Source organism: Pelmatolapia mariae, linkage group LG22 (genome assembly GCF_036321145.2).
Source record: "Pelmatolapia mariae isolate MD_Pm_ZW linkage group LG22, Pm_UMD_F_2, whole genome shotgun sequence".
Lineage (NCBI taxonomy): Eukaryota > Metazoa > Chordata > Actinopteri > Cichliformes > Cichlidae > Pelmatolapia > Pelmatolapia mariae.
In genome coordinates this window covers 17,583,397-17,606,300 of record NC_086245.2, presented here as the reverse complement: position 1 = coordinate 17,606,300, position 22,904 = coordinate 17,583,397, and the positions used below count along the sequence as shown (strand labels likewise).

Genomic DNA, 22,904 nt, shown 5'->3' with positions numbered 1-22,904 from the left:
GTGGCAGTAATTTATCAACCTTAAGCTTCCACATGCATTCACAAGATAACAGCTGTGAGGGAATGAAACTCAGCGTACAGGAAAACACACAAATTATTGGCTCAGCGACTTGTTTTAGTTCGCTTTTCATAAAACTTCTGCTATGTTATTAGAAAAATAGCCAAGTGACACATAAAAAGGAAATATTTATTTACGGCTGTTTATTTAGTACTAATGATGCTTACCACTGACTCTCACAGGTGGGCTCCTCACCAGCGGGCTGGTAGAGAGGCTCGTCAGCACCATAGCGGCCGTCACTTTGTCCATATCCACTTCCTCCTCCGACCGCCTGTGGAAACAGAAACAAAAGAAAACTTTACTGAGCATCTTCTGCTTCCAATCAGTTAAAGAGAAAGACCTTATAACTCTCTTCTTCACAAATAAGTCCAGACTATTACACTTTTTTCTTTTTAAAACGGATAACAATAAACACACTACAGACACATTACCATTTACAGGAAGCTCAAGAGCTCAACATGTGTTTGTCTTCTTCGCGTTCCTCGGCCGGGTGTTTTTAGAGGGAAAGCAGATCTTGAGGTTTCCATGCTGCTGCGATGACTGCAGCAAAAACTGCTAATTACATTCAAGTTGGGGTTTTTTTTGTTTGACTGATGCAATCACCCAGACACCATTAAGAAAAATAAACAGCTAACAGAAGAACCGCACCGATACAAAAACAAATATAAATCTGAAACGATATGGTGTGAGAGCCCGTATCATAAACACAACAGCAGTGTGCAGTTTCACACACACTGCTGAGATTTTCGCTTCTTCTAATTGGCTTGCGGAAACCGTAGACTTGCAAGATGGGCGTCTTAATCTTCTGGCATGTATTCCTAAGAGAGAGGCAATCCCTGTGATCAAAGAGATGTCAATAGCTTTATTTCTCACCTGTAGTACATGCTCGCTATTACTGTGACAACTGCATGTGCGTGTGTGTCTGCATGTGTGTGTTTTATCCCTGAGCAAGCGAGTCTTTGATCAAAATCAATTTTTATAACAATGATGAACCCTTCTGCTGGCTTAGAAGAACATGACATGCACCTAGTCTTTAATAGCCGCTTAGATCAAATACTGCGTTATACTCTGTTTTAATTGGTACACATACGGCACAGCTGTAAAAATAAACACTGTCGAACTTTTAAATTACTGTTGGAGGCTACACAAACGCAAGCCAAGGAGAAAATGCAGGCAGATGTAACGCTGCTCCACACTGCTTAAAGAGAGGAAAAGAAGGAGAGAGACCGTACTGCCCAATTTCCACAGGTAAAGCAAGAAGGAAATTTCCTGTGCATGCAATTTAAGTTCAGTGCAGTTTCAGTGGTCTGGAAATGTCCTTTTGAGTCAGCTTAAAATAAAATAAAATACAAATAAAAACTAGGAAACTGATTTACTGCACAGGATGTTGCAGGCTGCAGAGATGACACACTTCACCCGTGTTGTTAAAAAAAAACAACAACAATAACAACACCACCCATCATTACTGATGCATGCAAAAAAAATAAAGAAATAAGAGGAAGTCACATAAAAAATTCAATATTGATCGTCTCTGCAGTGTTGCAGTATTCTGCTTTGTGCACGATCCTACTGATAAAAAAATAAAACAACAGGGCAGGATGGAAAAATGAGAGAGCGGGGACATGTAATAACATTCACCGCCTCTTCTAATGGACAGAAAGCACCGCTGTCACACCCACCGCTGAATACCACAGTCAAAGGCTAGATGTCATTCTCAGTGTTTATTTTTGGAAGGGTTTTGAGGTGCACACGCTCGGTTTCAAGTTGACTCAGTTTAAGAAGCCAATAAACACAGCTGACATTGAAACTTAAGGTTACTAAATGCATCCGTTTTCTGTGTAGATACAGAGAGGAAAGAAAATGTGAGTCTAGCTTTATCTGCCAAAAGTTTTCCGGAGTGGAACCGGCCTGCAGAGAAGAACAAGGTGCGGTTTTGCTGCTTTGGCAGCAGGAATAGGAGAAAGAAATTTTAGGTCAGTGTTTGGATAATTGACACCTCTCCTAAAATGTTTATACATGGAGAAAGACGACTGGTTATTTGCTAAAAGAAGAGTGCAGCTGTTTAATGACTGCACGCTGATGAGCCACTGACAGGGTCACGTCCATGCAGCGGTGAAAACACTCAAACATATAAAGATGATCTCTACCAGGAATGCTTGCTGGAAGGCAATAAGTAAATCTGCGGTCTCAGGTGAAACGGTAACTAAATGTTAATTAAAAGCGGGTTTCATTGCCCAGAACAGCGTTCTTGCTGACTCAGAGGGGGCCTCTGGGAAGCAACAAGAGAGGAAGTGTGATCAGTCATTGATCAGCAATGTGTCAGCCACACTGGCCTAGACACCCGTCAGGGTAGGGAAACGTGTATATCCTGACAGGTTGGTGAGTGTTTGCTGGAGGCTGCTCCCAGTTACCAGATGAAAGTGGTCACAGTGAAGGTGCAGCGCCAAAAAGTTCCTTGTGATCTCTTTGGTCCCTAGCAGATTGACACGGTTGCCAAGGGTTTGCATTGAAGACACCGAGTGATCGGCAAAGACTCGCCATTTACTCTCTGAGCTTTAGTAAAAAAGCGTGAAACAAACTGGAAACAGAGAACGTTCACCTTAAAATTTTTAAAGCTATGCCTCAGCAAAAGATGCAGCTTTTACTTTGAAGGTGAGCGTTCACAGTTTCTGGTTTGCGTCACACCTTTTCAAAGTTCACTGAAGCTCAGTGAGTAGTTTGCAAGCATTTGCAGTCTTTCTTTTGCTGATCGCAGCAATCTACTCCTGACTGAAGCGATTGTGGGGAGGATTTCGTTCCAGCGTGATATTCCTTCTTATGACCAATTTCATGCTGGCAGCAACTTCACCAGCGACAGGTGGTCTCTAGGACGGCGTGACTAGGACTTTAGCAATCTACTTCACAGAGACTGTCAGCAACCTCCTGCCTCCGGTCAGGGAATGCTTTCCATAGTGACCAGTGGTTGCCAGGCAAATCTCTAAGGGAGTGTGTTACCTTTTCTGACCGAAATATGTGCATTATATGTGCATCAGACCTTTCGTAAATGACGATTATTATTATAATGCTGTCAGAAAATCATGGATGTTCTATGACTGCAGATGAAGTGAAGTTTTTATTTTTGGCTGCCAGAGCCGAGTGAGAGCCTGTTAGCAGCTACAAGTTCAAAAAGCTAACAGAGCTAAAGGGGATTTCCAGAGCTTTTTCTAAGAAAAGAGACTTTCAAGGGACTTTTGCAATCAGTCATTTCCCTAAAATGGATCCAGCACTGGGTCGAATGTACACGATTTTGATAAAAACCTTTACTGATCAGATCTGAGTAGCAGTTTTCACAAACATAAAACACGTGAAGCTTTATTTAAAAGACATTTCATTGGAAAAAGAAGAAAAGAAGTTAAATATAAATGCAACGACAGGTTTACATTGTAGAGAGGCTCTTTAAAGCCAGCATCTTCTTGTCAGTAGTTTCCTTGTGAATAAACGACACTTTAAAATTTATGTGAAAGTAATTAAAAGCGTATTTACTTCACAGGGGAAAAGAAAAGAGCGATGTGAGCAGAGAACAGGAGCGCGCTAACAAAGGAAGAGCCTCAGCCTCCATTAGCTGATATTAATTTATTACCCTTTCGGCTGTTGAATATGATGTCATTACAGCCTCCACATAAATCAAGAAAAGGAGCTGCACGCACAAATGCCACTTTTACCCCTGACCCCCCCATCTCCCCCAACCAGCCACCCAACATCGCCATAAAAAACCCCCACTTCCTGGTCACCTTGGGAGGCCATCATGTGACTGTAGATATTATATCCACGGTAACAACGACAGACAGTAATTGCTGGGCGCTTTGTCAATCTTGAAATATGAAAGAGTAAATCCCAGGAAAACACATTAGGAAGACTCATAATTAAGATGTGATGTATGAGATGACGAGGAGGAAGCTGAGAGAGCGGGAAAAGGGAATTTCCCAAATCGCATTTGTCATTAGTGGCCTTATCAAACTTAGTTTCCATCCAAGTGCTTATTATGGCTGTAATTAAACACACGGGGAGAGCATGCATGCACGCATGTGTGTGTGTGTTACAGAGAGGCCCGTTAAAACACATGATACATGTGACACAGGAGACAGGTTGGGATGGTTAATGGATCGGTAAGTGAATTCTGAGAAATGAACTTCATACCCTGGCATGTTTGTGTGCGTCACTGTGCGCTTTAATATTCTTACTTCACTTTATTTGTAATAAAACATCTTCCCATATCCGATCCCTGGGGCTTCCTAAAGGGAACATTATCTTGGATGTATAGCTTCATCAACAGAATACTAGAGAGGAGGTAAAGGGCTTGTTTACTAATGCAGATTACATGAAATGGATCCATGTAATTTTATCTTGCTGCTGGCTATTCATAAATGGAAAATTAGTTTACACTATAGATGCTGTTAATGCTGCTAAACCTTTAGAGACTGATAAGGTTTTTTTTTTTTTTAAATGACCTGAACAAAGGCCGCAGACGCTTTAACCGATACTTCTGTTCAAGTAGCATTACCAAATCGAATTACCTCTCTTCACTTTACAGCTGCCCCCCTGAGCTCTTTTACTCTAAAAATGCAAATATGTCACTGTTCATGGACAACCCTCCCACAAAATAATTTCACATTTACATACACTCACCCGGCACTTCATTAAGTACACCTGTTCAACACACAAACCCAATCAGCCAATCACATGGCAGCAACTCAATATATTGAGGCCAAGGAGATCTGCTGAAGTTCAACCAGAGCATCAGGATGAGGAGGAAAAGTGATTTAAGTGACTTTGGCTGGTATTTATTTTAGAAACTAAATAAGAGTGTACATCACTGTCCACTGGCAGCAGACCCATGAGATTATAAGATTATAAAGACACATACAGTATCACACTTTATTTTAAAGGCAGCAGAGTAATTATAAACCTGCACGCTGCTTCTTTTTTTTTACCCCTTCCTGCCCTCAGCTCTAAATTTAAATGCATGCGGTAGTGCTAAAGAAAATAAAGTTTTCCTTAAAAATAGAAAGACAGCACAAAAGATAACGCAACTGTGGCTGTGTATATTTTTTTATAAACATAAATAAATAAGCCGCTGTAATTTTCTAAATTAAAAAATCTAATTATTTTGGTCTGTATGTTTTTAGGATTGTTTTTTTTTTTTTTGTTCAACCATCCACAAAAACATAATAACAATCTTTTTAAAAATGTAAAATGTCAAACAGACTGTGTGCAATCACATATTGGAAAATCTCTAAGGACAATCCAATAAAGCAAGTGAAATATGCACCTTTCTGCGCTCTCACTGGAGCTTTATGAGAAAAAGGAAAGTCTGCAAGCTTCTTGAACCAATAAGGTGCAACGCCAAACCAACAGGAGGGTCAGGCAGGTCTCAAAATAAACACAGTCCACAATCCGAAGACTCGCTTTAGTTTTTGTTGTGTTTTGATGCAGTTTACACACCTGAAACAGCTTGGTTAGGTTAAGAAGAATTTCATATTCTTTCAACACCGAACAAGTCAGCGAGAGCGACTCTGACGGAAAGGCTTGAGGGCAGAATTTTCCCATATGTGCCCACTCCCACACAGACCTAAGGCAAGGTTTTATCCTATCTTTTTTCTTTTAATTATTCACCTTACATTATTAGACAAGCTTAGACTGGTTAATGGGCTGAAGAGAACATAAAGCAAAAACAGAAAAGAAGTTGATTCGGGCTATTCGTCGTCTCACAAAGACCTGCAGATCACTGTCCGACTGCAGGGAAAATCATGAACATATGTTGGAAATGACAGATTAGAAACTAAAGAAGTTAAAATTAGAAGTAGGGATAAGACGGCGTTAACCCTCTGTGGGAATGGAGGCACAAATAAAACAACAGCTCCCTCTTCAGGGGACTGTGATGAGCTTGGATGAAGATGTGGCGGTTTGCCAATATGTGTGTGTGTGTGTGTGTGTGTGTGTGTGTGTGTGTGTGTGTGTGTGTGTGTGTGTGTGTGTGTGTGTGTGTGTATGCAACAAGTGGTGAAACTTGTACTTCCACAGCCAGATGTGCCTACTCTTTTTAAGGCAGTGAATACAACAAAACAAAGGGCCTCCATGAGAACAAATGAGACAGGAAGCGGGGTCACGTGCTTTTCTTCTTCTTTTTTTAATGTGTAAAGTCAGGTCGCCACTATCGATGGGGGACGGGGAGGGTTTGGTTTCAAACAAAACACCGGGCAGGAGGAGAAAGGGGGGGGAGACAATAACAGGGGGCTCATGTTACCGTGGCCACCGTGGTTTGACAGGTAGATGGAAGACAAAGAAATGGAGGCCTGGTCTTTGTTTTTCATCACATTTTTTAATTTTAAATGAAAGAAAATACGTGGAAGGTGGAAAAAATATAAACGTCTTATGAACGGGTTGAGTTTGCTGTTTTATCTCAGTATTTAAGGTAAACGCAGCCATGTGAGTCCAACAGACTTTCCCTTTATTCCACTGGATATTTACAGGGAGTTCATACGCCAAATATACCAAATAAAAGCTCAAACGCTCCTTATCACTCGTTATCCCAGAATTTGACCACGCACACTCAATTCAACAATCCTCCTTTTTACAGTTAATGAGAAAAAAACCTCTGGTCAGAGTGAATAACAAGATCCCGTCAGAGACACAAACTCTTTAAAATCTCTAATATTTGTTTTCTCTTTCTCCACACTCCCTTTTTCTTTTCCTCCCAAATGCCTTCAAACTAACTGGGCCAAGGTCAGTCTGTGCACACACACACACACACACACACACACACACACACACACACACACACACACACACACACACACACACACCCACCCATATACACAAACATGCACAAACGCCTGGTAGCTTTACTTTATATATCACCCCAAAACTATCAGTCATTTTTAATGAAGGCAGCTGAAAGGTGTGGTGGGTTACAGGAATTCCCCTGAAACACAGGCCAGCGCTGCCAAGCACACTCGCCGCCCCCCCGACTCCTACACTCTTCCGTCTCCTCGCCTTCCCTTCGCTCCTGCTGGACTCTCTTTCTCTCACTTTTCACTCCTGCACTTTGAGCTTCTCTGACTTTCTTTTGCCGTGGATCACAGTGGGAGCGAAGTTAAGTGTGTGTGTTTTGTGCACGCGTTCGCTTTGGCTCCTCTTCTTTGATGCCACGTGGCGTGCGGTGGTCTGCTCGTTTATAACAAGCACTGGACTATGAAGTCTATTTCCTCCTCAATACGCTCTTATAAATCAGAGAGCTCCTCCTCTGCTATCTGCTTATCTGATTTTCTCCCCTCTCTCCAACACACACAAACTGCCAAAAGGCATCTGCGAATGACACGGAGCTAACATGCATGAAGGGCACAGCTTTTGATTGGCAGGTGTGTATGAAGGGAGACGCTCAGGAATTTCTTTGACATGCTTGTGTGCATCGCTCAGAGATGTTTCTGATAGCGGTTCTTTGTTGGTAAACACGCATAAACAAAACAAAACAAAAAAACCCTGTATTTCCATAAAAGCTGAGACGCAGCGGGGTCAGATTAAAGCAGAGCATCGCCTATTCAATTTCCTGAAGCCCACTTGGGCCCGGGCTATTCACAAGGTGGGCATAATTGTGTCTGTGGGGCTAGTACACATCCTGCCAACAGCTGCGAGACAGTGTTTACCTCTTTGCAAAGTCAAACGTGGCTCATAAGCAGCATCAGTTTTTATGGCTGCAAAAGGAATTCAACAGCACATAGAGAGCGTGTCCAAAATAAATAATCTCCCTTTAGTGTTGTCCGTTTGCTTATTTATAGACTTGGAGCATGAGGTATACTGGCAGTTAGGTTTATGCATTTTTGGATGCTGGCACGACTTAGCTTTAATTGCAAGCCTTGACCTAAATGCTGCTTTCAAGTTTCACAGTCATTTCAGTGCACAGCCACCTGTTTGCACTAGCTCATGTGAAATGCTCGCCTTTAACCATTTTGCGCATACTTTGCAATACACCCAACAACTCTCGTCTGAAGCCCACGGACAACAAGAGTTGATATGTTGTTTCCAAGACTTCATGTCTTTAGTTGTGACTTTAGCATACAGTGAATTCACCATCAGCTTGACATCGTGACTCGGCCATTGTATAATAATCCACTTCTTTACCTTTAAAAACATCAGAGCTGCTCTCACCAGCTATTCAGGTCAGTGTCCATGTAACCCAGCAACGGCCGGCCAACTTGGCTTCGTGTTGTGAGCAGAAAGTGTTGCACTTTATTTACGCTTCACAATTCGACTGGAGTATTTTGTCTTCAGTCAGTAAAACAGGTGACTTAGTGCAACTGTAAACCAGGCACGTGCCACACGGCACATCTAAAGTAAACACTGCAAATGCAGCAGAACCTGTGAAACGATATATTAAAATGGCTGAAGTTCAAAGTGTGTAAAGTAAAGCACGTATTTATCTTTAATCTGTAATTTGAATGTTTTTGGTACATGGCCAAAATGAAATTGCTAGATGCTGCCCATTTACTACTGCAAATACATCTGAGGTAAACGTTATTAAAGCTGATTCTGTTTCTTTATTGATTTCACACTTTATTCCATCACATAATCACAAGCATTTGGAATTTATCCACTTGGAATTTAGAGATTAATGCGATTAGTTCAAATATGAATTTTAATTATTTCGTTTTACATTTTCCGACTTAATAGATTAAACGAACTGTTGACTGATTAAGAAAATAATCACATTTTTTCACAGTGACAATATCCATCAGTGGCAGCTGTAGCTTGCCTAATGACGTGTGGATTCATATCTTCTTCTTTTTTTAAAAAAAAAAAATTCTGATCAATGTCTCTAAAGCCAGTTTGAGATCAACAGAGGGTCTGCAGCGATGCGGACGCTGTGCATCAAGATAAAGTTGTTAAACCGGTCAGTCTACATTTCTGCCCTCACCTACACCCTGGAGGATTCGGTAGTGGCTCAAAGAATGAGATCGCAGATACAACTGGCAGAAATGAGCTTTCTCTAAATGGTATTTTGGCTACTTTTCCGAATCGAAAGGAACCAGTCGAGGTGGTTTGTGTAGTTTAGAATGAGGCATTTCAGGGATGTCTCTCAGAGATTATGTCTCTCAGGTGCCCTGGTAACCCCTCGACATCCCCCCAGAGGAGCCACAGGTGGTAGATGGATTTTGACAATCTTTTAATCATTTAAACGCTATTTTGAAAGAAAAAGATCCAATTTAATCACGGGAGCGGACGGCATCTGTTTATATATCACTGTAATCTGAGCATGTCTGAGTTTTGGTCTGCCTGTCGGATAAACTGAGGCATGTGACGACCTCAACTCGGCCAATAACCAGTCAAGAATTATGAGCTGTTGCGCAGTTTGCTGATATTTCACAGTACACCAACTGATTAATCCCATTAAAGCATTGCCACATTTGTTTATTGCATTTACAATAATGTTTCTGAGCTGCACATCTGTTTTGGGAGCGACACAAACACACACATAAACAAGCCATATAATCAAAGGACGTAGTCATCTTTCTAGCCATAACAACATATGCACTGGCCTCGCAGCCAGCTTCTTGAAATAGGAGCTGTGGGCATCCTTCCTTTCACGCAGACTCTGCTTCAGCCCTCAGAGCTGAAGTGCCAAACCTCCATCTGATTCACTGTAACGCGAGTTTCATGGTGAACTGCAGTCCAGATCCTTGGGGCCCTCTTCTTAGAAATGTCAAGATACCCACATTTAGTGTGGAAACATCACAATGGAAAAATGTAAAAAGCAGATGGTGTTAAATTACAAGCTGCCTTCTTTCTAGATTTGGAGAGGAGAGACCTTGACTGAACCCATCAGACTACACGCAAACGAATAACAATGCCACGCTTAGTCATGATTGTTGTAATCTCGCATGGACGTGGCATTTCTGACACAACATTGCGGTTCTCTGGTTGATTAACGAAATAACTGTAGTAAATACGGAGTTCTAATCCATCTCCTATTTTTATAAATGAAGCTTAAGATCGAGTTAAAACTTCACAGCTGTTTTTTGGGTTTTTTTGAATGGCACTGGCCTGAATCAAATTTGACAAACTACACACTAATTGAAAGCCCAGCAGCCTCAAAAGTGCAACCCCAACACTGCAGCATCACCTTACCTTTCATATATCTGTGTAATGAGAGCCGACAGTCGTTCCTTTTTAATCATAAAACGGGGAGTTCACGTTAAGGGGTAAAACACACAAAGACGGAACGAGACGACTTCTTCTTCTTCTGATTTGGAAAGTCAAAAAATAAAAAGACCCTGAGAAAATTCTCGTGCTGCGAAGCCTCTCGAATTCACTGCCCCTAATGAAGTGAGGCAAAGACAATTATGAGTGACTGCTGACTTTCAAAGCTTCAAAGATCAAACAAGGAGACGGGACCGTGTTCGAGAAAGTGCTTTACATGATTAATATCAATCAAACCCCGGTACACGTTTCTCGAGAGGCAAAGTGTTTCTGGTTTGTGAAAAATCAAATATGTTGAATGAGAGCCTGAAAAATCTGCCCGACCACGCCATCATCATCATCTCCTTAAGCCCAGAAAATCCTGAACACAATCTAAAGTAAACAGTGCAGAGAATGGCTCACTGGATGTAGAGGGCTGGTCACGTATAGATTAGTGAAGATGATGAAACCATTAAGACTCAACAATAATATTGCTGAGAGCCACAAAGCGTCTAATCATTGGCTTTCGGTGGCAGCTAATTAGTTGATTACACATTAGCATGTTTTAGTTGTCGGCCTCTCTCTCTCTGTCCTCCAAACACACAAAGTCAAACACACAAAGCAAAGCGGGCACGCTTACACATGACATTCTGTGCAGATGGAGACGGACACGCACCGTTTGCTAGGTTTTAAACAACAAAAGCAGCACTCAGAGACACTTTTCTCATAGCTACAGCTCTCCGCTAAGTGAAAAACAGGGCGTGGCATTAGCTGGGCAAGTAGCCAAAGCCCTGTGTGTGTGTCTGTGTGTGTGTGTTGCTTCCATGTGCAGCCAGCCAGTCACAACTGTACAGTGTAACTATTTGCAGATCAACAGAGGAAGTTGCACGCCTTTGTCCTTCTCTGCCTCTAATGTACCGAGAGCAGATGTGGCATGTTTTCACGCGGAGATTCGGCCTCTTTCTCGCGCAGTATCTCCTCAGAGTGCACTTCATTACAGGTACACAATGCGAGCTCTTCTGTGGCTCGATCTCATTCTTTGTTGGAGTACAGCTGATCTTTAGTATCACAGAAAACACGGCCTCTTACTACACACTATACCACTGGGACAGAGAGTGTGCACACAGAGACGAGAAGAAATTAGATCACAGATGTAAACAGGCACACACGTGTTTGTGTTTGTGTGTGTGTGTGTGTGTGTGTGTGTGTGTGTGTGTGTGGGGACGGGGTTAAAACAATTATTTGCACTTAGATATATGAGTTCGCTTGACAAACGAGCAGATAAATGTGGCTTAAGAAGCCCTCGGGCCTCAATTTTCATTCTGACAGCTGAAATTATAATGATTTTAACATCATCTGGACCAAACAGTCTTTGAGCTGCAGATCACTCACAGCCACTCACAGAGTCAGTGAAGCTGAAAACCTGCTTATTAAAATATCTGAAAGACATTCATATGCTACTCGTCATTGTTGACTTATAATCCCCCCCCCCCCCCCCCCCCCCCCCAAAAAAAAACCTCCTCAGTGTCAGATCAATTTCTGGCATGACGGCTGCAAATGTTAAGCAGCAGCTGTCTTTCATGATTTTTATGTATTACCGTTAAAGAGGCAAGCCGCCTTTTCTCGGAAATCACCAGACTCTTACAACCGAGCTTAAATAAGAAAAACATTATAACTGCTGCCTGCAACAGCCAACAAGTCGGGAAAATCAGAGACATCACCATTAGAAACGATAATAAAAAGTTTAAATGTTGCTTTAGGTCTTGGAAAAAAGTGGAGACACGCAGTATCGGCGCAAACTAGTGATAAGCAGCAGCTTGTGTTGAGTAAATTGAGTGCATGCTTGAAAAATTAGCCAAGCTCCAGAAAATTTGTCAGTATTCCTTATCGCTTTCCTTCTCCTCTCGCTTTTCTATTAAAATGAGGAACTCCAGGAAGAGCAGCCATCCAGAACAGCTTTGTTTATGACCCACCGGCAGACTGTTTTTGTGAGACAGGATTAGCTTTGAACTCGAATGTAAATATGTAGTGACAAAGGCGAGTCAGGGGTGGTTAAGTGTACGAAAGAATGCTTTTTTCTCTTTTTAGGTAGTGTGTGCCTGTCTTTATAGAATGAAAGTGCTGCAGGGTCAAGAAATGCGCCTTTCTTATCCCTGTATATGTGTGGTATATGGTATATGAGTGTGTATGTGTGTATGTATGTGTCAGTTTGATGTATATAAGCCCTGATTCGTTCTTATTTCATATCCACGGAGACGGTTAATCCGTGAGCAACTGAAATGAGGGCAAATGATCATCCGCTCTCCCTGCTGCCCTTTTACCTTTTAATATGCCTTTTGACTGGCACGCACGCACACTTCAGGAGTGCGCCCTAGATTTACATTTTGCATTGGAGATTCTATTTAGATCCTAGCGTATAGGATATGTACCAGCCTCTGGGTGAAGCCTATACACACAGATACACAATACAGCGCATGCACACCTTCATCACTAACAAAAGGTTTCTATTATCTAATATTATGGTAGCAGCTGTTTTTACTTGACTGGAAGTAAAAAGACACTTAATGGCTAATAAATAAGAGTTTCTAACCTGCTGCATTAACCCAGCATCACAGTATAACATGAAATAGTCACAAAAAAGTGATCCATGTGTTCACGTTTATGGACATGAGAGCTTTTTTGTGACAGTCAGTGAGACTTTCTCAGTAATATATCGAAGTAGCAAGTCTAATTGTGCCTGCAGCATGTATTTTGTTCAGAATAAGCAAGGATGTCTCACCATGGCAACCATGAAAACAGAAAAGAAGTGGTAACAGTTGAATTTTTACCAAAGCATGGTATTTTTTTTCCTAAACCTAACTGAGAAGCTTTTTATATCCCAGCCACTTGTGAAGATGTTCTATGAAAGTGAATAATATACACTCACCAGCTTCTTTATTATGCACACTTCACTAGTACCAAGTTGGAACACCTTTTGCCTTCCGACTGCTTTAATTCTTTGTTGCACAAATTCAACAAGGTGCTGGGAGCAGTCATCAGATACTTTGCTTCATATTGACACGAGAGCATCACACAGTTGCACAGACTTGTCAGCTGTACATCCATGATGGGAATCTCGTGTTCCACCACAACCCAAACATGCTCTACTGGACTAAAATCTGGTGATTGTGGAGGCCATTTGAGTACAGTGAACTCATTGTCGTTTTCGAGAAACCAGCTTGAAATGATTCGAGCTTTGTGACATGGTGCGTTATCATGCTGGAAGCAGATGGGTACACTGTGGTCATGAAGGGATGGACACAGTCAGCAAAATTACTCAGGTAGGCTGTGGGATTTAAACAATGTCAATTTGGTACTAAGGCAAAGTGTGCCAAAAAATATCCCCCCACACCCTTACACCACCACCACCAGTCTGAACTGGTGGTGGTGGTAAATGACCACCAGTGGTGGTAAAAATGTAACAACAGATAAATATAAGCCTATGCTTGCTAACAGGAGTGTCACCCAGTGTGGTCTTCTTCTGCCGTAGATCATCTGCTTTAGTCTTTATGCATCCAGAGATGCTCTTCTGCATACCTTGGCAGTCACTGATGGTTATTTGACTTCCTCTCAGCTCAAAGCAGTCTGGTCATTCTCTTGTGACACCAACAATGCATTTTCGTCCAGACAGCTGGTGTTCACTGGATATAGAGTTAGAGATATGGGAAAATCCCAGTGGATCAGCAGTTCCTGAAATACACAGAGCATCCCTGTCTGGCACTAACGATCATTTCACGTTCAAAGCCGCTTAATCACTATCATCAATTTGAACTTTTGTATGTTGCCTTAATCGTGTCTAACTTAACTGCACTTAATTGCTGCCAATTGATTTGCTGATTAAATATTTGTCTTAATGAGCAGTTCAACAGGTGTAACTAACAAAGTGGCCAGTGAGCGTATGCAACAAACGGCATGATTACTGATGATTACTGATGGCTCTCTAAGAACTGGTGTTTCTGCATTCTAACAGAGGATTAGATCATTTTTGTCCTGTCTGCTCTAATTTATTGTTTTGGTCAGCGTGTTAATGAATGTCGCACACCAGTGGGGGATCCATCCATTGTTTTGACAGTCAGTTTGAAATTCAGCAGGTTGTCTTGACCAAGTCCACGTACCTCAGATACACTGAGTTGCTGCCATATGACTGGCTGATTAGATAATTGTGTTAGCGAGCAGATGAGCGGGTGGACCTATGGATGTAAATGTACAGTTATGTTTTTTATACTGTAGAATCTACAAGCACGAATTGTTCAGTTAAGATACATGAACTACTGTTTTTTTGCATTCATTGTCTTTTTTCTGAGGATGGGGGGGGGGGGGGGGGGGGGGGGGGTAATCGACTTAAATCTTGACGTACTGAACTGCTCCCCCGTGACAATGCTATCAGTGCATCTCTGTGTGCTTTCTTCAGAGCTGAATCTACACTTGAATCAAATAAGCACCCTGACAAACACGCGGCTCAATAACAAGAACAACAAAAGCACTCTTGTCTCCTCTTTTTTAGGCAAAACGAGAAGAATACACAAAACACACATCAGCAACTCTGGAAAGCTGTGATCTGAATGTGTTTGCTAGTTGAACTTTTGCACCCAGAAATCATGACAATCCGTTGTCAGCCGACTGCACACAAACATTATCAGGATTACCAACCATGTGAAGCGCGAGGAGGCTGTGAGGTATCATCGTACAGTGTTTCATCTTTTCCTGTCTACTGGTTTTCAGCTAAAAACCAACCACATGGAGCGTCCTGATATCAAGGGGTTTCAGACAGTGGCAGGTGATCCTTAGTTAAAAGTCACAACTTTATCGATCTGTCTCTACTTTAACCTGTATTATAGAATAAACACATTTCCCATTTCCAAAAAAACAATTAGGGAAAAATAAGAAAGCATAAACAAAAAATATAAAATTACAAAGAGAAACCTTGAGGTCTTATTCAAAAAACAAAAGAATGTAATATTTCTAACAATACAAAGATAACAAGGGATGTGAAAGAAGAAGGAAGAAAGAAAGGTTAAGAGGTGGGATGAGCAATCTTAGCAAATACACACACACACACACACACACACACACACACACACACACACACACACACACACACACACACACACACACACACACACACACACACACACACAGAGTGATGGGCTTTCCCTGAATAGATGTTGCTGAATGCCGTAATGAGCAGAGGGAATACACGGGGATCTCACTGCTCCGAGCTATTCATTTGGCTTCTTCGTGTGTTCATGTGACAACATATGTGTGTGTGTGCATAAGAGTGTATGAATAAATGTGTCACGTTCCGAGAGATGTTTATGTTTTTGCGCCGCAGTATGTGCGTCTGAACACAGGGCAGCCGTGTGACTGTATGTGACGCCGTAGAGAAAGAGTTTCCACCTCATTCTCCTTCCCAACGTGTTTTTATTTTTTATCTTTAATTTAAAAAAAAATGCAAATTATTTAAATTATGTTTGCAAATTAATAAAATCCCTTTTTTTTTTTACTATTATCTGTTAAATAAACGCAACCTGTCAAATATTAAAACAGACATTTAATTCATGATTATTATTATTATTACTTTTTTTTTTTTTTTTTTTAAATAGACGATGATTTTGACTTTGCTACAGGGGCAAGCTTACCACCGTGTTGCATCACCTCCTTTAACAACACTCTGTAAGCATCTGGGCACTAAGGAGACCAGCTGCTGTAGTTTTAGCGCTGAAATGCTTCCCTATTCGTGCTTGCTGTAGGATTTCACCTGCTTTACACTTTGGAGCCTCCTTTGTTGTAATTTTTATTTCCATAATGTGCTAAACGCTTTCGACGGGTGACAGGTCTGAACATGCTGTTGCAATAAGTGCCGAATGTGGTTTGGCTCTGTTGCTGAGATCAGCAGCATGTAAAACTCTAAAACCTCTATTATACAATTAATAATCTGATGCCTGTAGGCTGCAACGGACACCGATCAGAGATGCTGGATTTGAAAACTGTATTCTGATAACATCTCCCTGTTAAACTGTGAAATGTGACGAGAATAGTTTACAAAAAGAATTTCAGACCACTTCACCTCAGCTCACCTGAAATTATTCTCATTTAAGATGAAATTAGTGTTTTTTGTGTGTTTTTGAGCCCATGCAGTGATTTCCACTGGAGAATCAGGTCTGTTTTTAATGCAAGGCCACCTAAGGTCTATCTCGACCATTCAGCGCTGGTTTTTAAGTCATGTTCCTTCTGCAAAAATTTCTTTGAGAGATTCTTTTTAAAGATATTATGAATTGAAAGTAATAAAATTCCTGAAGTTGTAAAAGTAATTTCATGTTTAGAAACATTATTTTTCAACTGCTGCAATAAACACCCTAGCAGTCTTTGACAGAGCGGTCAACTCCTGCCAATCTTAACCTCTGAAAGGCTCTTCGGGATGTTTTTCAAAACTGAATCTTATCATTTAATAACTTGTTTTTTGTTTGTTTATAGGCCATTAAAAGCTACAGATACCATAACTATTGCTAAAAAAATGATGCAGGAATGCTTTTATGCACAAAACATTAGGCCATAGAAAGAATCTTTTAGTCAGTACAAACGCAATACTGGACAACACAGCTTCTATAGAGGCTTCAAGGCAAAAGTGCAGAGCAGCAGCTTCCATGCTTCGCTGATTTCTACGCATGCTTAGGCACAGTTCTGAGAGCTGGACATCATTTTGGCATCAGTTAGAGCCCAAACAACAGCAAGACTTATAAGTGTCTTACCGTAATTGCAGAGTTAGCTGGCATCCAAGCATTTACAAAGACGGCCCGTTTCCTGTCCATTTGCTTTATTAAAACTATTAATATTGGAAAAAGGCTTAATGGGATGCAAGTTCAACAAGTACTACCCAAGTCCAATCTGATATCAAACTTCCTGTTTCCTTTAAGCACTGAGTATATTTACTCCTGCAGCTACCTCTCACCTCATCAGTGTTTGCGTTAGCGTTTAGTGTTGAGAGCAGTGGTGATTATGGGGGTCGTAAGAGCAGCTGGTATTAGCTCAAAGTGTTCTTTCTCTCCACCTGCCCTCTGGACACCTGCCAATAAGTCGCATAAACCACGGACACATGGAAAAAAAAGAAATCCACACGAGCACCCTTTCATCACTGCCGAGCTTGATTATAAACACCTTGGCTGTAACCAGAGCAGATGCAGACAGGCACATGCCCACACTTTCATACATACACCTCTAGCGCTTCAGCTCCCCAGAGAGCAATACACACATTGGAGAAAGGAGCCTCTTTCCCAATTACACTTTGTGAGAGATGGCTTCTGTGTGTCACAGTGTGCATGTGAGTTTGTGTGTGTGCAGGCTTGCTGAAGGTGCTCGTAAAACCTCCGGAGATTGAGTTGATGGAGAGCATTAAAACAGGCCTATCAGCTGGTTCAATCACTTCACCCAGCCTCCAGGCAGGACAAAGGATCTGCCCGCCACTTCAACATCTACCTAAAAGCCTTTTACTTACACCCCCCATCCTCTTCTCATTCTTTCTCTCTAGCTCTTCCTTCCCCAATTTATTTGCTAATTGTGCAACATTTAACCTTTTGTCCAGGATAAGTTGACTGCACGGCTTCAGCGTTTAAAGAGCTCCTTGCCCACTGGTCTAGGAAAACACAGACACAAAAAAAAAGAAAAGAAAAGAGAAAAAAAATCACTCATTGGCAGCGAGACAATCAATGCAGGATGCAAGCATGTTTGGATGACCTTTCCGTTCAATCTTTCTTTGGTGCAGAAAAAAGAAAAAGAGAGAAAAAAGGGACAGAGAGAAGCGAAGGGTGTGTCTTTGGGGAAAGGTCTGCATTAGGCGAGCATCACCTCTGATTAATTTACTCCTGTGTGGTGTGAGTGTGTGACACCGCCCAAGAGGAGACAGCTGCGACAAAAATAAAAAAAATGAAAACACAAAGCAAAAGAGGGAGCGAGGGAGCTCGAGTAAGAGAGAGAGCCCACCCCTTCCTTCTTACTTCCCAACATGTCAACAAGTCCACACAAAGACCCCGCCATTATCCAATATAGATCTATACAGATACATGCGCACATTAGTAAGAAAAACCTCTCTCCAGTCGGCACTTCTGCTTATTTGTTCCCACACAAAAATAAAAGTATAACATAAGAACTGCTTTGTATGCTTGCAGCGTAGTTATATTTTCTACTACAAAAGTAGAAAATAGAATTTTAATCAATTATTTCAAGACAAAACAGTCCTGAACTGTCCTGGCTTTTATGTTCAATTGTCTCTGGCACCTTTATAAGTACACTGTTACTTTTACTCCGGCTGTACCATTTGACGAGTTGGGGTAGCCTAAACACATCCCAACAAAGCAATTCTCTTAAACTGTTAGCGTCTGGATGGGGAATACAAAGCAGTAATATTTGAAAGTATCAGCAGTAAAATTAAATAAATAAATAAAAATAACTCCATTGTCTAAAATAAAAACTCTATGAAAGAGTACCCCAGCGAATTGGTCCACTTTTAAAGCAAAGGGGGGGGACGGGTGGTTCACAAGAAATCCCGCTTTTACATAGGTTACTGCAGATGCACAACATCGGAATATTTGCAGAAAACAAGAATCTGTAGGTCCCACAAACAAAGAGAAATGCTCCACATCCCTGCTGCATTATTAATAACTGTGTAGGATATCTGCATTCTTCAAAGCACAGCCCGCGTCGCGCCATGTAGAATGAATTCACCCGATGAGAGGATTTATTAAATCGCATCCGAATGCAAGTGTGGCAGAAATGACAATCAAACCGGCAGAAAGGAAAACCTATAGGCTACGTGAATGTGACTGCACTCCCGAGCTGCACTCCCGCCACCTGTGTGTATGTCATCATGCCGCTCACGTCCTCAGCGCTAACGCTCTAAGCAGCCGCGAGCGAGGCCACAAATTGATGGACGCTTTCAACCAGCCAACGTGCCAATTGTCACTTAGCATTTGGGTCAATGCTGCATCCCTTAGCTTACAGTAGTCTGCAATCAAGAGGTAAACAAGGAAAAAACAAAGATGTCTCTTTGCTGTCTACCTCTCTCTGATATTGTTCTCAGTTTCAGATGGGTGATGGTTCTGATTATTAGTTACTTAACCCTTTCTATGGGGGAGCAATTACAAATGACTGGCATATTTGCATAGCTAATTTGAGGTGTGCATATGTGTGTTTGTCTCCAGTGGACCTCTGTATACATGTTGAGTACACTGCATGTTAATTTATGTGTACATTATTAATTAAAGCTAAAACATTTAAAGTTTGCATGTGAGAACGTCCAAACGAACAGCGGGGAGCTCCAAAATTCATGGACACATTTGAAATTTTGAGAACGTTCCAGGTTGCCAGAATCCGACACGGCTCCTTGTCGTCGAACGCTCGGACAAACAACGTGTATCCGCCTCTGTGTGTTCCGTACGCTGCTGTAATTTTGCCACGCTGCCTCTTCTAGAGCTCAGCAGCAGGAGAACATCTCTCTTGTCAGTCAGAGGAAAAATACAGTCACATACACACACACACACACACGCACACAAAGCAGGCAGAAAAGAGAGAGAAGACAAAGGAAGAGAGGGAGGGCTGGACTGTGGGAGGGTGGGAGAGACACGGATCATGGGGGAGCGAAGAGGGGGAAAGAGTGGGAAAGCAGAGATGGAGAAAGTAAGACAGAATGTCTCCAGTGAGGGAGGTAAAAGCAGGAGGGAAAGAAAGAGATGGAAAGCTCATGCAGTGATCTGGGCAAGTGGGACAGTGGAAGAGAGATGAATGTAATAAAAAAACAAAGGGACACGATTGGCCAGCAAGAGTACAAAGTGTACTGTAAGTGGGAAAAACAGGAGGGAGGTTAAAGGAGTAAGGGGAGCGACAGTTTTCTCTTTGTTTTAGTGAAGATCAGTGAGACATCATCTCCCACACAGCAGGATACATTCAACCCAGAAAACACATTCACCTCTGATTTAATCCAATATATAAAACCAGCTGTCAAGTCTGATTTAGCACCAGTACAACTTTATCCAGGTTAGTGAAGGCCGTGGCTTTGACTGGCAATGCAATAAGTTGTTACTGGAAGAAGGCGTGTGTGTGGCTTATGCGTAAGTTGATTTGAAGTTAAAGCGGTCACCAACACTCCCCACAAAGACCATACTGCAGGGAAGCACCCGTGTTTACACTGATATCAATGAGAGGTCGTGAATTATTCATGCTATATGGAGGAGTACGGCTACGCAACATGGTTTATGTGCATGTTTGCAGACCTAAGCTGGAGAAAATGCTTTGGTGTGACTGTCTAATGGGAGTGTTATGTTTCCCTCCATCAAGGCTGGAGGAGCGAAAATAAGAGAGGGTGCTTTAAAAGAGAGACCAAGAGAAGGGGAGAGAGAAACCCCTGGTAAACACATCCATTTTCGGCTCATAGTGAGACAGTGCTGCCAAAGCTGCTACGATACACGCACACAAGTACACACTCAGGCATACATGCAAAAACACACGCACAGCATCTGCAGCTCTCTGGTTTGGCAGAACATTGGAGTCCCACCCGACCCAAACCCATAAAGTGATTGCACACACACACACACACACACTCAGACTATCCCGCTCACATGGGAGTCAAGTCGAGCATGTGGAACCCAAATCAAAACAATAACAACCTCGCCTGCAGAGCTGGTAGACCACGTGACCGAAGCCACGGGCTCCCATTGTTTACAGGGGGACATGATACAGAAAGCATGTGGGAGGGAGGGTAATGAATCTATAGTTGGGGGGAAACAGTCGCATCGCTGATATTAAGAACGCTCCGTCGGTGGGGCTGATGTTTGTCTAGGAAAACAGGAGATGGTGCGAACAATCTTTCCAAATAGGGGGGCTGAGGGGGCAACTGTACCAGCTGCCTTCTGAATTCCAGCACCACCCTGAAAGTGTACACCCCACACCCCGCTCAAAGATACTCCTATAATCTACCTCAAAGCAAGAAGTGCCACTGCTTGCTGTTTAATTACTTACAAGCTGTTTTGTACAGCTACAAGCGACAACCTGAAGAAGAGCAGCGCTGTAAAAAAAAAAAAAAATTAACCTTTTTACCTCCAGGGGTTGTGTCTCTGTGAGTCTACAGTAAGCATGTCTGCTGGCCTGCAGGTGAAGCTAATGAAGCTAATGACAAATGTCTTTGAAGAACAAAGGACGGTGGAGGAAAAGAGAGAGAATGAGACAAAGAAGAGAAAGTGCGAGTGGGTAAAAGAGAGACAGGGAGAATATTGCATTGGACCCCTACAGAGAGGAGACGGGCCAATCAGAAGCTTTATCTTATTTGAAGGTTGGGTCGTGTGTGGCTATGGCCAATTATGATCTGGCGCTTTTATGATGCAGCTGAGGTCCACCATTTAGAAGTTTTAGCACCACCAAAAGCAGGTTTACAGATTTTAAATGTCACGATGATTTCTGAGAGACAATCACAAGGACAATAATAAGGAGCAAAGGCAAAAGGCAGCCTTCCTCCATGTCCTTTTGTCTTCTTCCACTGAATATAAATCTGTCCAAGTCAGTTAACCGAAACCCGGCAGATGACAGTTTAAAATCTATTTTGGAAGTGCCTGCTCACTTATTTACAGTCCTGCTCTGCTGCCTCCTTGCAGCTTTAGATCTTATTGGAGACACCAAAGACCAGGGAGGCCCCTTATTGGATTATGGAGTAAAAGGATATTCCACTGTTGTCCTATTTGGGAACAATTTATGTAGATCTTCCTCAGCAGATGGTTGTTAGATGTCAGACTCGCCAATGGCTAACTTTCAATTAACTTTATCGCTCCCCTCCTCGCAGCATAAGGCCTCTTTGTTGAGGAAGACATCTGTGGGATAGTTTTGGCTAAATGCAGAAGATTTAACAGCACTGAACTCAATTCAAAGAAGGCTGCACAGCAGTGGGCTTTCTAGCTTTCCTAATAGTTATTTCATCGCTAAACATAACAATACCCCAAAAAATAACCTGAGAGCAAATCAAGCACATCTGCACCGAAAGATCCCCGATACACGCTGCGCTGTCACAACGTTAAGCTCGTATGGTTGCTGCTTATATGAAGAAATATCTTATTGCTCCCTTTGAGGTGAAATTACATGCAACAGTTCTAAATGCATTATAGCCTCTCCCACGGTGTAAATATCTTTGATGCATCTGTTAGCCCAGAAGGTGCATTCATCTCACATCTGGAAATTAACACTCATGTAGACATAATGGTTTTGGCTTGTTACATAAGTCAGGATCAGATGAAGGCCCTGTTTAATCTACAAATTTGTTACTGTACTTTTATTTTTACTGCAAACGAACAGAAAAGTGCTTTTACAGACTGCTTTTTTTTTTTTTTTTTTTTTTAACAGCTTGGCTGTAACCCAGGCTGTAACTGACAATCGCTTTCAGCATCAGTTCTTTAAACACTAAAACGTATTCCTGTGGTTAAAACTCAGTTCTCTATCAACATGATGGTGCGCAATGTTGTTTCAAACAGCTAATTAGCAGGTAATGTGTCCTCCTCTGATCAATACTCAACTGTCATTGCATTAATACAAAAACCTTTGATACCATTAGTAGAGGATTATGG

The 22,904-nt window shown here is 41.9% G+C and overlaps 1 protein-coding gene across 2 annotated transcripts in view; it reads right to left on the bottom strand.

Moving 5' to 3' along the window:
- znf704 (zinc finger protein 704) overlaps positions 1-22,904 on the bottom strand; it is a 62,741-nt gene that overhangs the window by 14,875 nt on the left and 24,962 nt on the right. For both annotated transcript variants that reach the window (XM_065470834.1, XM_065470835.1), the window contains exon 3: positions 225-328. In XM_065470834.1, coding sequence (XP_065326906.1) covers positions 225-328 — 104 coding nt within the window. The remainder of the gene's footprint in view (positions 1-224; positions 329-22,904) is intronic.